Source organism: Prunus avium, chromosome 8 (genome assembly GCF_965620075.1).
Source record: "Prunus avium chromosome 8, drPruAviu1.hap1.1, whole genome shotgun sequence".
In the NCBI taxonomy this organism is placed as follows: Eukaryota; Viridiplantae; Streptophyta; class Magnoliopsida; order Rosales; family Rosaceae; genus Prunus; species Prunus avium.
The window spans coordinates 24878479-24896861 of NC_142291.1; the positions used below are offsets into that span (position 1 = coordinate 24878479).

Consider the following 18383-nt stretch of genomic DNA (forward strand, 5'->3'; position numbering starts at 1 on the left):
TCAAGCAGACGAAGAACTTTCATGAAGGAAGTTTCCTGATCGGAGCTTCTAAAATGGGACTTCTAAATTGATGAACAGTACCCTCGGGTTTGGATTCTTGAAGAAGAAGAAGAAGAAGAAGAAAGAAGAGAATGAGAAAGAGAAATGCAGCCAGCCCACACACGCAGAAAAAACAGAATTTTGCCTATGTGCCGAACAAGCCCATCTCTCCTTCAATGCATCATACATCAATACAGGATTTTTTGACGATTAATACATGCAAAATAATGTTAAGCAAGTCGGTAGCACTATTGTGAATTCAAGCAAACTCAGTGGTGCTGTTGTGAATTCAAGCAAAATTCAGTGGCGCTAATGTAAATCCAAGCAAGATTGGTGGCAGGAATATAAGTACGGGCAAATTCAGTGGCATAATCATAAATTCAGACAAGATGGGGAAGCAATTCTTGGCGATCCGAAGCAATTTCTGCAAAACACCAAAAACAATCCAGATTGTGAAACTCAGAAAATCGAAAAATTATCAACAAAAATGCAGAAGTAAAGAATCAGTGGCATGATCGTGAAGAAAAATCATGCTACCATTGCAACAAAGGTATAGCCCAAGCCACATCATGCAGTGATCAAAGCGAAAGTTTATATCATTTTCACAAAAATCACAAGCACAACATACCAGGCATACAAGCAAAAGCCGAGCGTACACACCAATGCCAAGCATACATTTCAATTCTAAGCATGCAAGCCAATATCAAGCATACGAGCCATTGTCAAGAATGCAAGGCAATACAAAAGCCATAACCATGCTAAATCAAGCATCTCTAGTCCCTCAAGCAAATGAATCATGCAAGCTAAGCTCATCAGAGAAAATTCAACCAAGCATTATCCTCTATGTCAGGCCAACTCTTGGTAACTCCAGTCAGTGATCTCTAAAATTACAGTGCCTAGGAAAGTTCTTCAAGGCGACACTTTCGGTGTCTAAGAAGATTGGGTTTTAAGCGGGACCATTGTGACCCCTCCAACCTTCCCGGAAAAGACCTGGCTGTGATTTCAGAAACTATTAACTGGAAAGAACCAACCATGCCATGCCACTGCCATTCATTTTGGGCTAGAAATTGATTATTCGGACCATTTCAAAGCTCTTTCATGGCCCCAATAATCAAGGGGGCTAATGTTGAGGCCCAAAATGTTACGAGAAGCCCAAAGGTGTCTTAAGCCCAATATAACATACAATAATTGCTTCATGCTAACCCAAATTGTATTTTGGGAATTAATTCATTAATTAAATATACAAATAATGTACATGTCATGCCAAGCAAATAATACATTTTCTTATGCTAAACCACCCGACAAGCTTAAGTGGGCCCAAGCCACATATATGCCTGGGGCTTGCTGAGCGGGTTGTGGTGTGGATGGTTACAAGGATCCATGAGGCCCATTAAAGGTTCAAAAGAATGGAGGTTTTGGGCTGCTTGGGAGCCCCAAAACCCAAGCCCATTTTCTTGAGCCCATTGAATGGGTAAGCAGAGAGAACACAGCCAACCTTCCAGCATTAAAGCCAAAGCTATCACGCGTTTTCCTCGAGCACTTAACCTACCAGCATTAAAGCCCATCTCTCACCGTCTCAACAATCCCTATTAAAAGCCTTAGACCAACGACTGCTCCTCCAACGCCTATAAAAGGAGGCCTTAACCAAGAAATCAGGGGGGCCGGCATGAGCAAGCATATTCTCATTGCTGCCGGAAAGCACCTAGCCTTAGCCATTCCAAACCCAGAAACAAGCCTTACCATGCTTCAACAGCATTCAAGTATCAAAATCCTTAAACACACAAAACCCAAGCCTTCCTCCATCATGCTTCTCTTCTTTTATAAACCACTCCAAGATATAAAACATCATCCAAAAAACTATCTCAAGCCATCCCAAAACCAACCAACATAGAACAAGCACCGCTGGAAAACACTCAAGCTTAACCCGGAAACTATCATCTTCTTCTCCCAGCAACTAGAAACCATTTCAAGCCCTAAAATGTCTTTTATCCAGCATCCCATTTCCACTCAAGCAAACGCTCTCTCTTGCTAAACTCATGGAGACTTAGCTCCCACACCACAAGCCTCTCATGCCAAGCTCTTCCATTTTAATTCATCGAAACATGCTCTCATGCTAAGCTTGTATATTCTCTGTACAACATGAACTCTTTCCGGAGCCATCTCACACCATTCCATCAGCTGCCGTATGTTTTCCACCAACTGCTGTATGTCACTGCCAGGAATTCCATCTTCTTCAAACATCTCCTCCAGCACTACTCCACTTCAAGAGAAGCACTTCCAATACAACAAAATCGAGCAAAATCATTCAAGAACCTGTTATACATCAAAACCTGCAAGGAGCCACTGAAGATGACCATAATATTCCCTAAGAATCAGCATTCTTTCGGGATATCTTGGGGCCTAGTCCTCGAACCCAGGCAAAGGGGCAATGTCACTCTCTCTTTACAGCGGCCCAAGTCTACCTAGAGCTGTTGTAACAAAAAGACCCCCACAACCTCCATGTCCTATTCTAACAATCTCAAGCTGACCTGGACAATACAGTTATCATTCCCCCTCAAACCTAGCTTAGCTGCTAACTTGCAAATTTCTACAATGTCTCAGAAAAATAGGACCATGCAATCCCTTTGTGAAGATGTTTGCTACTTGTTCTTCAGTAGGAATATACTGCATAATCAAGTCCTTTTTTTTTGTACTCTTTCTCCTACAAAATGAAAGTCAATATCTAAATGTTTGATCTGAGAATGATATACAGGATTGGAACTCAAGGTAAGGGCTGAAAGATTGTCACAGTGTATTGTAGGAGGCTGTGGTAAAAACACCTTCAAATCAAGTTAAACCTATCGAACCCAAGCTAAATCAGCTGCTGTATTAGCCAATGCCCTGTATTCAGCCTTAGTTGAACTTCTAGAAATAGAATTTTTCTTCTTAGATTGCCAAGATACTGGATTGTTGCCAAGAAACACCACAAAACCAGTAGTTGACCTGTGAGTGTTTACATATGAGGCTCAATCTGCATCACTATAAGCATGAAGATCCCAAGATCCACTTGTAAAAGTCAGACCATGATCCAAAGTACCATGAATATATCTCAAGATTCTCTTAACCAACTGAAAATGTAAATCTGAAGTCTAAGTCATATACTGACATACTATATAAACAGCATAACAAAGATCAGGTCAAGTAAATGTCAAATACTGCATTGCTCCAACAATACTTCTATACATGGTTGGATCAGATAAGGAGTCACCCTCAGAAGCCAAAACCTGACAATGTAGCTTACATGGAGTAGCACAAGGTTGACATGTATCCATACTAGCTTTTGAAAGTAAATCTTTAGCAAATTTTGTTTAATAGACACAGATATCTCCATTATCATTATAAGAAATCTGTAAACCTAAGAAGTATGTTAACTGTCCCATGTCTTTCATTTCAAACATAACACTTAATTCATTAATAACCCCTTGAACTAAACTATCTTTAGAACCAGACAAGATGATATCATCAACATAGAGTAGAAGGATGACATTATCTGAACCAACATGCTTAAAAAAGATACTCGGATCAGAATGAGAAACAGTAAAACCAATGGCCGGAAGATGACTTGTAAATTTAGCATTCCAAGCCCTTGGTGCTTGCTTTAGCCCATAGAGAGATTTTCTCAATCGACAAACATAGTTTGGATATGCAAAAACTTCAAAACCTTGAGGTTGTCTCATAAAAACTTATTCTTCAAGGTCACCATGAAGAAAAGCATTCTTCACATCAAGTTGTCTAAGAGACCACTTGATCATTGCTGCAATACTCAAAATTAATCCAATTATTGTGAGCCTTATAACATGACTAAATGTCTCACTAAAATCAAGACTAGGAGCTTGATTGAAACCTTGTTCTTCTGCTCGCTCGTTTTCAGTCTTCACTACCTTTCATTCCCTCTCTTCCCAGAGCTCTTCTCTCCCATTTGTTCTTCTTTTTTGGTTGTCGAATCAATTGAAGTAAAGCCACAAGACATAGATAAGATACACATTATGTTTATTTATTCTCAATTTCATTATTCCCTTTTGCTTTAATTTCTAGGGTTTTAATTTCTGCTTTGTGATGAATTTTGTGTTTATATTTGTGTTTGTATTGTTAAGTCAAAATCGAAATTACTCTATATTTTTCTTGTTGCTTTTACTACCCACATTGTGTTTGGTGTTTGGGGTTAAGTAAGGGTTTGGGTTTTAGGGAAAAGAAAGTTGTTGCATATCGCTTGGCAAATTGAAGTTTTTAGTCTAGCTTTGGGGTTAGCCATTTTGATGCGCCTCCAGTTTGGCTTAGTTCTTTTTTGATAGATGATTTGACGGGATTGCTACTTTTCAGATGATTAATGTGGCTCAGTTGTTGTTTTTCTTAGGCTTTATCCTCTCTCTTTGGTAAATTGGAGACCATAAAAACTTATTCGAGCATATAACTTTTAGTTTATTTTTGTTCTACTCTAATATGCAGAAGGTCAAAATTCATCACAAATACAGAAGCACGAGTACTCTTAAATATGTATATATATCCAATCGGCAGAACACATGCTTCTGCCATTTTATTCTTCTTTAGTTTCTCAGTCTCATGCTTTTGCAGGGTTGATATACTTGCACAATTGAAGGTCAACTCTTCTATATTGATATGGCATTTTTCCATATGCCTGTCAACTTATGTACTGATATATGTTATACAAATTGTTTACAAAGATTATAATAATTTCGTTCAAACTACTGGAGGACATGGGAGAAAATCGAAAGTAGTTTGGCATGCTTCCCCTGTCTGCAACATTGGTCAAATAAATTAGATCAGTTTTTTTGTTTTTTGGGTGCATTTATTACCCACCTTGCTCTTTTTGGTTTTTGGGGTTAAGTAAGGATGTTTGGGTTTTAGAACTTGGGTGGTTTGATGTTTGCAAGGAGTGATTGGGGTTAAGTAAGGATGTTTGCAACATTTTATGTCTCCCTTTCCCTTTCGTTCTTTCCTTTCCCTTCCTAGCTCATAGCTCTCAAGCTATGTCATTTACTTTTATGATAAGGTTAGTTTGCCAATCTTTGACAGCTATTATGGTTCTGTTATACCCTCTACAGATTTAACATATCGTAAAATACCCTACTCTAATTAACAAATTAACTAATAATTTGTCTAGTTGTCTGATTCTTTTCTTGTTCTCTTTGTTTTGTTATATATCCCAGTGTCTGATCTTGCAATTGGCTTAGATCCGACCGCTCGATCGAGACCAAATCTTCGAGACTTGTTTAGTAGACTTTGTTAGACCTATAGGAACTTTCGGATTGGAAATCGGAGGTCATGGGCCAAACGGGCTCGATTGACTAATATGGAAAGTTTGACCGCTCGGTTGACCATAAGTCTTCTGACCGGCTCATCCTTCGGGAAGTACTAGAATGACCCTATAAACCTTCTTAAAGGTTGTGCACACTTTGAGACCCGGAAACTAGAGTTTTGAGTTAAAGTCTGTTGTGAGGTGCTTTTATTAACTAAGTCCGTTTATTGTCTCAAATAGGTATTCATTCTTCGTGTACTCCACATGAAGAGCCCTCTCAAGGTTGGTTATCATTGGACTTGTTGTGATTGGACATTTGTTTTTAAATGTGCATTGTTTTTCAAATATGGAATTACTTTCATAAATGTGATTTGATTGGAAATTGGTTTATTTTGGGTTAATGAGGTTAGAGGATTTTATTATCGGGGTAGTCTTGGCTTTTACAACATGATATGGGATTTTCATGGATTATTATTATTATTATTAAAGTATATGGATATGGGGTTTTGGACTATGGTGATTTTGGATTTGGTGATATGTGATTTGTTTATGAAATTTAAACATGAGATTTTGGTTTATATGGTTTTGGAATTTTAAATATGGTCTATTGGATTTTATTATCGTTCTCTTATGGGATTCTTAGAGGATGTTATATTAACTACGTATATGAATATAGTATTTTGGATATTATCGAAATCGAATTGGTTTATTTTAGTTTTGGTGTTTTTCTTGATTATGATTTTTTATGGTTTTCATAAAGGAATTATGGGTGTTATTTTATTATATATATATTATGTTATTTCGAAATGTATTTATGGAAATTGCAATTATGGATTGCACAATTACATGTACCTCCCCTTGGATACGATGGATACTTAGATACATTCAACACGCGGTGACTCTTCAGAGGTGTGTCGAGATCCAGGCACCCTTGACTGGGTGTACCGTAGAGCCCTTGACAGTGCTGTCTACGCATCTAAAACTTATTTCAGTTGCACGTGTATTGAGGATTCTGTCATGCGTGTCTGGGGAGCAATAGTCCCACGGTTGGACTACTCGTCCCTAGTCACATGAGTATGAAGGATTCTGCCATGTGGTCTATTCAAACAATCCTCGTGTTAGATTGTTTTTCCCTAGTACAAGATGATGGTGTGGTGAATGTGTGTGTGTGTGTGTGTGTGTGTGTGTATATGGATATATGTGTGGATTTATTTCCAGGTTAAGGTTTTTTAAGCATGTGCATTAAGAGTACTCTGCACAGGTATGAACATTTGAAATGAATTTCGGAATTGAGATGGGATATTTGGAAATTACTTGGCATATTGAATTTTTGCAAGGGTATAGTTGTGGGAAAAAGGATTTTGGTGGTGTTGAATATACGATTTTACAATAAGGATTAAATTAACAAGTTTACATTATTTTCCAAGAATTTGAGAAGTATTAATTAAATGGGTTTCCTTATTGTATGTCATGATATGAAATTTTATTGAACTAAAAGATTTTCTAGTATTGGATGATATTTCTGTACGTTTACCGAAGAAGTCTATTGCATGGTGTTTTGGGCATTATTTTCTAAAATGGAGGGGGTTATTTATGTTAAATCTAAATTATGTTTAACGCTTTGTTTTCGTCCACTCATATTTTTTATTTGTGCCCCCTAGGTTCTAGGCATCCGAGGTCGAGACCACCACGTTGAGGCATCATCGTTGTCCGCTTGTAGGAGTGTTCTACTATCACTCTCACCTTTTATTTTTCCCGAGTTGCAAACTAAATCTTTAGTTGCTCTTAGTTGCTCGTTTTTAAGTTCAAGTAGAGAGCATGAGGCTCATTTAAATAGTCTTAATTGTTGTGCATGCCTTTACCTTGTGCATGCTAGAAGTTGGGTTTGTTTTGGCGCTTGTTTGCATGTACTGTAAATTGGGAAATGTTTCAGTTACAAGGGAGACTCTACCAAAATTTTGGTAGGAGTTGAATTGTTTATCAGTTTAAATTAGGGCTAAAAGGCTTTTTAATAAAGTGGGTCCAACATCGGCCAGATGTTGGACGGGCAATAGGGTTCGTCACGGATTCCAAGGAAGAGTTCAGGTGGGTCCTATCATGATGCACACCAAGAAGATGGTATGGTAGCACAAAATAGAGAGGCATTGAGAAATCATATAGCCGCCAGTTTAATGAGTTCATCTACTTAGAAATTGTATATGATTCCTTGTTTATGACTGACTTGATTTTTGTTAAGACCATATTATTGACACTATATTTTTGTTATGATACTTTATTTATTTTGGGTTTAAAATAATTTTTAGGGTGTTGGAAACATATTTAACACAAAAAAATATGTAAGAGAAAGTGAAAGTAATTTTTTTTTTTACCAAACACTTGAATAGAAAAATGGGTGGCCCGGCTCGACTCGATGGATGGGCTCCAATCAATCCCTTTCAAGCCTCAGCCCGACTTAAAAATTTAGGGCCAACCTGAACTGTTGAAAACCCTAAAATTAATAATTTTATGTAGTCTACGTTTGAAACCCCAATATATTTCGGAATTCGGAATTTTTCGGAATCTCAAGATAAATTCCAATTTCAATCCAACTTTTTTCAAAATTTTAGGATTTTGGAACTTTCGAATGTTGTAATTATTTGGACTTGTCAAAATTGGAAATTTTCGTATCGAAATCGAATTTATTGATCCAACTTGCACACTTAGTAAAAGCATTTTCACCCATTCCTTTCTGCCAAAAGAGGGCCTAGGCTTTAAAAATCAACCCCCACAAAGGAAAAGTTGCCATGACAAGAAGTGGGCCAACCAAACTTGGCAAGCCCGAAGGCAAGACTTGCCTGGCCTACTGCTGAGCAAGTGTGACATCATGTTGACGTTGGCGACCAATTTAAATACAAAAAAAATTAATTAATTATTTCTATAAATACCTAGTCATATTCTTCACTTCCCACACCAAAATTCATACAAATCCCTCTCCTTATATCTCATGTAAATAGTGGTTGCCCTTAGGTTGCCATGACAATGGGTGGGAATGCATCAAAAAATTGCTAGGGCAGTCACTATTTATGTGAATAGTATTTGCCCTTACTTGCCCTTTGTCATGGCACAATGGGGTGGAAGTGCTCTAAGCGCATTTCCAAAGCACAGTCCCAGCCTTGGCAAGAGGGGGCCTCGGCCCATGAGGGGGCTTCCAACGTGCAAATGCAGCTTGGGCAAGACTTGGGCTCCACCAACCCGCGCAAGGCCTGAGGCAAAATCAACCCGTTCTCATGCCTGAGGGCTATGACATCAACGCACGAATTCGAATTTTTTTACTGTTAGATCAGGGCGTACTTGTCGGGACATCACGTGATGTACACACAGGGACCGCGTGTGTCACGCACACCAACGGTAAATTTTTTTTTGAATTTTTGCATTAGCCTTGCTTTCTTCCAACGGATAAAAGCCACGTAGCGCTTCTTGGGGTGTCCGATCCATTCTTTGTGCTCCAATCCAATGCATGCCATTTTTTTTTTCATAAAAATTGAAAAAAATTGTGGAAAAAAAACCAAAAAAATTTTAAAAAAAATTTCTATAAATACCTACCAATATTATTCACTTTCCACACCAAATCTTCATACAAATTCTTCTCCTTCCAATATTATTCTCTATCCACACCAAATTTTCTACTGCTAAATTTTATTTGTTTAAAAATACAAATGACCTCTTCCATCAAAATTGAAGGTTCGTGGACATCCATGGAAGATGTTTTGTTGTGTGAGTGTTAGGTCCAAGTTGGTCATTGCCCGATCACGGGCAATGAGATTAAGCTCGCTCATATGTGGAGAAAAATTCATAAGTTTGGCTCGTACGGAAATGGCCTTGGCTAGTAAGTGGAAAATTTTGTATAAGGAGTTTGGGAAATGGAGAGATGCATTAGCAAAAGTAAGGGACAACTTTCGAGGCGGCGAAAATCTTGGCAACGAGATAAATTTTTTGTAATTGCCGTTTTATTAAATTTAATGTCATTTTTTAAAATATATTTTCTTGCATTTCCAATTTGTGTGTTTTTTTTAATATTATAGATTATGCAGGCACAAATGTGGTTCGGTGCCATTGGCCAAGGCACAAAATCTTTCAACAATCACTAATGTTGGGAGGTTGTGAAGAATTGTTCGAGATTCAAAATTATTCCCATGAATTCGACTGTTATGTTGAATGAGACGCCGCTCCACGATTCACCGGCATCGGATTCGTCGTTGGATTCCCCAATGAATCATGGCTCACCAATTCAAAGGGAGTTGGGGCCTAGTAGGAGAAAGGCGACAAATGCCAAGCGAGGGAGCACTTCGAATAATGATTGTGCAAAAATTTTGAAGCAAATTTTTATCAACGACACATTGAGAATTGAGAAAGACATGAAAAGAGATGAGGCTGATAAGGTAAAAGATGAAGCATTTGCATGAGAAAAGGAGTATGCACACAAACAATACATGGACAAGAAAGATTAGGAAACCATGACCATGGATACAAGCCATATGTCCCCTGAAACAAAGTCATTTTGGAAGCAAGAACGAAGGGATGTTATAAGAAGAAGGCTTTTCTGTGATGATGGACCTAGCAACACAAATTGGTTAAATGATGAAAACCATTGGGTTGTATTGATAGAGTTGTCATTTCTTAATTAGTTGTATTGTTTGTCTTTTATTGGATAAAGAAAGCATTTAATAATATATCTATTTATTTAAAACATTGCATACATCAAAACAAAGCATAATTCCCACTACCATGGCAACTTGATCATCGTCTGCTTCCCACTCCCTTTCTTCTTCAGCACGTTTGCGCATTCTTTCTTCATTTTCTCACTTAGTCCTATCCAACGTCCTCCTCGTGTCAGACATTGAAAATAAAATGTGTTTTGTAAAATTTGAGAAATGAAAGGATAGAGAGGATATGGATGATTGTTGTGAGTGGAGGCTGTAGTTTTATATAGAGATTTAGAAAATAGAGATGACACATGGCGCATTTGTAGCAATTGAAAATCTTATCCGAAATCTAAGATGTGAATTTTATAATAAATATGGACACGTGGGAATCAAAAATCTTATTTGAAATCTGATATGTAAATTTTATAATAAATATGAACACGTGGCAATTAAAAATCTTATTTGAAAATTTTATCCGAAATATGATATGTGAATTTTATAATAAATATTGACACGCAGCAACCGAAAATCTTATCCAAATTAATCGTTTAAGTATAAAAAAAGAAATTTAATTTAAAGTGAACAATAAATGCCCTTTGACATGGCAATGAGTGAAAACCCAATTTCCCTTTTGCAAGGATAGTCACTATTCACATGAATAGTAACATCGTTTGTCTCCCCCTTGCCTTTTGCCATGGCAAGTGGCAACTCAGTAATTCAGTGGCATATCCTGTAAATATGAAAATCTTGTAGGGTCGTTTTCCCAACCCAGTCATCCTCAACCTCTAACTCCTCTCGCACCACCTTTTCTTTGCCTCCCAACGCAGATTGAATTCCCAAATTCACGGTCCTCACTCTTTTCTCTCAGACAACTTTATCTTTCTCTACAACCAAAATTAGGGTTTGTAATTCCCAATTAAATGCCCGTTTTTTCAATATATATTTTTTTTGACTCTGATGATATCCTTTTGAATTGGGGGTGGGGTTGTGGGTATTCCTTTTTGTTTCAATTCTAGGTTTTAGTTTTTCAATTTCAGCTAAAAATTCCCTTTTTCTATTTGGTTGTGGGGCTTTTCATTGTTCGTGAAATTTTTGGTGGCTTGGAGCTGTAAATGTACTATTAGAAATGTCAGAATCCAATCACCAGAACTCAATGTATGGCTCAGGAGGTGCCCCGCAGAGTAACCAAGTTGAGGAACAAGAAGACGACGTTGAAGAATCCATAGACAACCCTCACATACGCTTCGAAGATAGTAGCGCCATTCCTCCCAATCCACTGTACCTTACCGGCTCAGAATACCCTCCGGCGGCGGCCACAAACGGCGGCTCTGATCAGCTTACGCTGTCGTTTCAGGGCGAGGTTTATGTCTTCGACGAAGTTTCTCCTGATAAGGTAAAGTTCTTTCGCTTCTGGGTGGTGCTCAATTTGAGTGTAACTGTTTTTGGACTTTTGGTTCATTCTGTACTGGTGATTTCTGCTTTGTTTTCTTTGTTATAGTGGTGTTTAGTCTGATGGTTCTTGTTTTGTTCTTGGCTAGACCTTAAATTACTTGCTTTTCTTTGAGAAAATGGGTTTTGATTAGTTTGTGGGAATCATGCAGTTAAAGTAAGTTCTTTGAGTGGTTCAATGTTTGCTGAACATCATGATTGGGTTTTTTATTTATTGTTTATGCATGTGGGAAACCTGTCTTATGAATTAAAGTCTATAGGTGTTAATGAGAGGGGTTGTCTGACAGACTTGAGCATCTGTGGTTGTTTTTCACAGGTGCAGGCCGTACTACTACTTTTGGGCGGATATGAAATCCCTTCTGGCATTCCTTCGATGGGGCCGGTTCCTCTTAACCAGCAAGTGTGTACTTATATATATATATATATATATATATATATATATATATATATATATATATATATATATATATATATATATTTATGTATAAATCATGCAAAAGTTTATTGGAATTAGTAGTCTTTCAGTTGGTGTTATTTTCGTTCACTTTGTTGCGATAATGACATCTCTTACAGGGTATGAATGACTTACCTGTAAAGCCAATTCAACCGCAAAGAGCTGCATCTTTAAGTCGGTTTCGTGAGAAAAGAAAAGAACGTTGTTTTGATAAGAAAATTCGTTACACTGTGCGAAAAGAAGTTGCACTCAGGTACTACAAGATTATCTACTTGTTTATTCATTTTCCTTGGCCTTTCAGTTGAAAGTTCTCTATCATTCTCTGACAAAGACTCTATGCCACTTTTGTAAATGCATATCCTGATTTATAATGTTGTTTAGCATCCTTTTCATGATTCCTTATTCAAATATACAGTTTCTGATAAGGCTGTTGTTTTTTTGTTTCTGAGACAAAGTATATTGGAGAATGTGAATTTATATAATTTGTAAATCAGATGATTAATCTTAGTTTAATTATGATATTGGTATCCCCATCATTAAGCATTACATATTATTATAAATATAGTAAGCTATTTTCCATAGCAGAATATATGCTGTACATATTGATGTATGCATGCCTCCTATTAAATTCGTTTGAATAAATGTTGTACATGTTAATACAACCAAAACTGGAAATTGCTATCAACTAAGGATAAAAAAAAAATCATTCTAAAAAACTTCATTATGTATACAGCCCTTGAATTTGCAAAGAAGATGAAAGATGCTGATTCCTAGAATTCGGAAGAAACCGAAGCCCAAAGTGAATTGCAATGGACCAAATAAGGAATAGTTTTTCTTTAAGGAGCTAGGTCTCAGAATAAATGCTGTGATACCATATTGAGAATAATGGGAAAAGAGATGCCTAAATTGTCACTCTAGATAGGGCCTAAACGGAGTACAACCCTACTCATAGTAGGATATGGTAACAGGCCTTTCTTAGAATGAAATGTAAAGGTATATCATTTAGAAAAGTCTTTCTCAGCACACTGAAACTCCTGAAAGACATAGATTTTTTTATAACAATAACCCTCCGATTGGATGAGGGAAAATAACTCAGAATTTAGCTAAAAGTCGGGAATTTAAGAGGAGAAATTGACAATTCCCTTGTTTGGCAACTTAAGTGCGGATTTTATTAAATGACGCGTGGAAAAAATCGTGGAAATTGGAGCATCAAATTCCCAAGTTTAATTCCCACCAAAATAGGCGTCTTTTAACAATTTCCATAGTGCCATTTACAAAATTCGATATACAAAAGTCCAAACACTGAAATCTTCAATTGCCAGAAATTGAAATGATGGAAATTTAAATTCCGTCATTTTAGAATTCTATGTAATTTTCAATTCCTTCATCCAAACGGAGGGTAATGGAAGATCACTTTTAACTCCTCAGCCTTTTCTTTTTCTTTTTCTTTTTCCTTTTCTTCCCACCTTGACTGTTTTGTTATTTCATAATCCTTTTCCTTCTGGCCATCTTTTAATATGTTGTGCGTACATATTTCAGAATGCAGCGTAAGAAGGGTCAGTTTACATCATCTAAGGCAAGTTCTGATGATGGGGGCCCTGCTTCATCTGGTGCAACACAGGGCTCTGGACAAGATGAGAGCATGCAGGAAACTTCGTGAGTCCATCTTCATGTATCGTTACTTATATTTAGGACCATTAGATTTTTGATAGGACATAGGATTGATGGCCGTTAGATTGATTCTTTAAAGTGATTATGCTTTATGTTGCACTCTACAATCATGTTGCATTGACGTTGAGCTGTTTATATACAGGTTTTGTACTCTAATTGTTTATTTGTTATTTCAAGAGAAATACTTATATTCTCTGCATTCTGAAAATTTATGCATAATGTCTTTTCAGGTGCACGCACTGTGGGATAAGCTCAAAATCAACTCCAATGATGCGTCGTGGGCCAGCAGGTCCAAGGACTCTATGCAATGCATGTGGGCTCAAGTGGGCTAACAAGGTTTGAGAGATTATAAGTAATTTAATTTATGCTTTAACTCCCTTTTGGGTATTGATGGATATCTAAAAGAATTGTTTGCATTTTCATAACTGTCTGTGTATGCACATGTATATATATATATATATATATATATATATATATATATATATATATATATCTCATATAATATATACATATATATTTCCATGATCTCCGTTTCTGCATTCTTTTATTTTACTGCCCCTCCATATAACAAGTGTTTTGAGAGATTTTGAGGATTTAATTGTAAGCTTTTCAATTTTTCCTCAACCTAATATTTCACGTTTAAATGTACAATGGATCAGTGCATCGTAATGTATTTCAGTCATTTATGTCTAATCTACCACCTGCCTTGTTGAGGACCTTAACAGAGAATAACTCTTTTGTCTAAAAGTTCTTAATTGAACTAAGTAACCAGTTCTTATCCTATAGATCTTCTTCCACAGTTATGACTAGAACACTTCAAGTGCGATATTTTTATTTTTATTTTTCTTTGCTTACTCCTTGTTGTGGATGTATGAATACACATATAATACACACACACACACACACACATGTGTATATAGGAGTCCTAGCACACATGAATGCAACATTCATGGTTTAACTGTTGGATGAAAATCCAAACGTTCAGTAGGATACACACAATTTTTTACCTACTCTGTCATTGTCATTGTTATTTTTATCGTGAATTTTCATTCCCTGGTTTAGAGCATGGTAGATGTCTTATTAGAGTACTTAACTAGTTAAAGTTGGAGCATCCAGCCCAAAACCAATTGGAGAGACACAGAATTGTATATATTGAGATGGAAGGCTTAGAATGACTGATGTGGGACTTTATGTTTTCAACATGCCCCTAACGTTTGGCCAGATTGAGCCAACACGTACTGAGGTGTAAGGCTTATAGTGCCCAATGCGGAATTTGAATTCTCAACATAAGGTTGTGTGTCTAAACACTTATACAGATCGATATAATTACCAGGTTGTTGCCCTGGGCGATGTGTGACTAGAGAAACTTTTTATATAGAATATGTCTGACAAGGTTTTTGAATCAGCAGATGTTTCTCAATCATAGTCTAAGACCATCCGATCTACTTTGCATCTCAGTTGTTTGTATCTGAGAAAACTGTACTTAAGAAGAACTTTATTAGAGAATATATATATATCTGTCAGGCAATCTAGCATGCTGTGTTGCTAGACATTTTATGTCTGAATGCGTGGCCCTTATTGACATTTTAGCAATAAACCAGGTTAGATATCTAGCAAAAGAAAATTACTAATATATATTGGAGTTAGCTTTGTTGGTGGTGGATACTAAAATTTTGTAGGAAGTGATTGCTGGTGATTCTTAGTCATCTCTTAATGTATGCTCAACTTTTTGCAGGGAGTTCTAACAGGTGGTCCTAAGGTTTCAAATATAGGTATGCAGGATCCTTCTGCAAAGGGAATTGAACAGGTAAACCACCTCAGGCACCCTGAAAAAAAAAATTAAAAATCTTGTGATTTTTCTTATTTCTGGCATTTTCCTCATGGGTTATTATCACAGGGTGATGGCGAAGCTAAAGACCCAGTTGCTATAACCATGGGTGCCAACATCGCCCCTTCCTCTAATGGTGACAACTCAGCCATGACTGTGGACAGGAATTTATGAAGTCCCTTGCAGCCTGGTTGATTGCCATTTGCTGTACTACAAAGGGATGTCAAATAGATTCAAGTACGTTATCGAGTGTACATATGCTTTAGGGACTTGGAGCTATAAACTAATATAGATTTGAAACCCTATTATTTTATGTGATTGTAGTCTGAGGACCAAATTTAGAACCTCATGTCATTGTAGCATTTGCATTCTATTATCCATGTTGAATATGGCTGCAATACTATTGCCAGTTCTTTCCTTGTCTACAATATAATCAAGAAAGGTTATGGTGATAAATGCAACCTGATTATTGTGAAATTCGTACCGCCAGACCAGAAAAGCAAGGATTAAAGCCTATTTTCAGAGGCATGGCCAGGTAAATTTGCAGTTATTTGGGCGCTTTTTAAATTTAATTTTAAATATAAAAGTGTGCCTTACAACGTACCAGGTGGAAAATTCAAAATTGAGTGACCAAGTTTGGCTAGTGAATCATCAGCTGCATAATTTGTTTGTCAAGGTCAACGGACGTGGTTTGTTGTGCTTCAGATTCTTCCACATTCTTCTACAGCTATGAATCAAAACTTGCATTTTTTATAAAAAAAATCAAGTGATTGTACCCTCTAGGTAATTGGGGTTTAGTGGAAAATAAGATGAGAAAACAGAGAATGATCAATTAAAGAAGGAAGTAACAATGCTGAGCTTAGTAGCGTGGGCTTGTAACCTGAATCGGTGTGGATAGCAAACAAAAGAAGGAAGTAACAATTTCAATTCTCTTCCGAAGTTTCACTAGTAAACAAAAATTGAAAAATAAATAGGCTGATGTCACCGATTTTTCTCATGAGCATATGAAAAATTATGAATTAGTAATTTCTTGAGATACAAGTTGCCATAATATATAGTGGTGCTATCCTAAGTCAATATCTGAGGGCCCTTGTGATCTCATTTATTTGACGTTTCAAGGGATACCAATAAACTTCAAACACTTCTTCTCAAATGCAAGTCATCTGCAATAGGAAATGAAACCAAGTAAACTTCTGCTTGCTCATTAAATCTGCAACAATTACTTGGCTCCATCAAAGCAAAAGGTTTATACACCTTGACTGCAGGGCAAGCAGCCTTGGAGAGGTACAAACGATGATTTCGATTCTATTTCCTTGTCGAAATGCTGCATATACAGTTTAGTTTGATTTTCTTTAGGCGAGAGTGGTAGGACAAGGATTCTTCCATTACCACCACATAACAAGAAAAAGAAAACTCACGCTAATATCTAGTTTGTGACAAAAATGAAAGATTAAATTATATCTCATTGAATTTCATGTGTTTGTTTATACGTACTGATATATTTTTATGATCAAGTTCACATTCCTTGCTTGTTTGAGAAGGGAGGAAGAGATAGATCATTCTTGAATAACGAGAGTATCTTATTGGAGGATCTCATTGCTTCTTGTGATGAAAAATAAACACCCAGATGTATTTTCTTGGACCATGACTTTGTTCCCAAACTCTGCAACTTCTTACTCTCCAAAACCATTCGTCCTATGCAATCGCATGCCGATGAAGACGCTGTGAAAGGAACATTTCGGTACCTTGATTTTTTTTTTTTTTTTTTTTTTAAAATCAAAGATAAACTTCACTAGATAAACTTCAACAAGACATCGAAAGTAGAGGATACCTTGATCCTTCGTACAAGATTTCTGGTTACATTTCAGAAAAGAATGATGTCTAATAGCTTTGGCTTTTACTTATATTCTTGACGGGACGAAAAGCTTGGGATGAAAATTAGGCAGGAGAATATGCATAAATTATTTCGTACGTGAAATCTCATGCTTGTGATGGCTAGATTGAGACGATTGTGGATCCTAAAATATCCTTGAAGAGGTATAGGGCTAATGCTAAGGCACTATTTTGTACATGATGAGAGGAATGTGTAACAATGGCACTATTTGTACTAAAGATTGGGGTCTCTCTCTCATACAGTGCTAATGTTAAGGCTTTCTATACGAGAATACGTATGTATAGATACATATATATACACATGCATATATCAAAATCCTTGATGGCCAGTTGTGATAACTCATCCATCTTTTGTAGATATTCCGTCAAATAGAACAGTCTATTGTGATTATTCCCATAAAACTAATACCCAAAAACATAAAAAAATAATAAGGTACTCTTATGTTACTAGCTACCAGTTTGGTGGGGATTTATTTTTCATCAAAAGCTCATGTTATGCTTAGCAAGGAGAAATGTAGGATACCAATTGCAAATACTTCGTGAAGCCACATTGTCCATATTGCTACTACAAGAGCAAGTTCTATGCGAAGAAAGTGCTGAATGTTTTTTTTTTTCTGAAGTTCTCCCGGCCAATTCAAATCATATTGGCCGGTTTGATTTGGTTTTAATCAAGGAAAAAGTCAAATAGTTTTAAAATTGAACCTAATTATAATAATTTGATTTGGAGCTTTTGCAAAATGGCCTAAACCGGACTAGACCGTCTACTTAGGATCCGTCTGGTAACGTTTTCGGAGAATGTTTTCTGAGAATATTTTTAGAAAATGAAAACGAGAAAACAAATTTGCATTTTCAAGATTCGAGAATGCGTTTGGTACGCTAACTGGAAAACATTTTCCGAGAACGAAAACAGAGAAAACGTGTCCAGTACGAACATATGAAAATGACAAAAATAGTGAATATGCGTTCGTCAACAGTAAAATTGTGCAATGGTCAAATTAATTATCATTATCCAATACATGCATTAGCTAACTAAAAATGGTCTCATGTCCTCCAAGTAAATCATATTAAATC

At 36.7% G+C, this 18383-nt stretch overlaps 1 protein-coding gene across 2 annotated transcripts; it reads left to right on the top strand.

Moving 5' to 3' along the window:
- Positions 1–10781: 10781 nt before the first annotated feature.
- On the top strand, positions 10782–15896 carry LOC110768442 (GATA transcription factor 28). Of its 2 annotated transcripts, XM_021972172.2 has the most exons (7): positions 10785–11410; positions 11783–11866; positions 12040–12173; positions 13460–13576; positions 13822–13927; positions 15327–15398; positions 15489–15896. In XM_021972172.2, exons 1-7 carry the CDS (start codon positions 11144–11146, stop codon positions 15591–15593), a joined length of 885 nt encoding a protein of 294 aa, XP_021827864.1. In that variant the 5' UTR covers positions 10785–11143; the 3' UTR covers positions 15594–15896. The 2 variants fall into 2 exon arrangements, with proteins under 2 accessions (XP_088101569.1, XP_021827864.1); XM_088245443.1 differs by lacking the exon at positions 13460–13576 and having other exon boundaries at positions 10782–11410.
- The last annotated feature ends 2487 nt before the right edge of the window (positions 15897–18383 follow it).

Excerpts from the sequence above, each read along its gene's own strand:
- LOC110768442 (XM_021972172.2), top strand. The coding sequence starts at position 11,144 with ATGTCAGAATCCAATCACCAGAACTCAATGTATGGCTCAGGAGGTGCC. Across the intron at positions 11,411-11,782 it reads ACGAAGTTTCTCCTGATAAG|GTGCAGGCCGTACTACTACT; the intron begins GTAAAGTTCTTT and ends TGTTTTTCACAG. Across the intron at positions 13,577-13,821 it reads GAGAGCATGCAGGAAACTTC|GTGCACGCACTGTGGGATAA; the intron begins GTGAGTCCATCT and ends ATGTCTTTTCAG.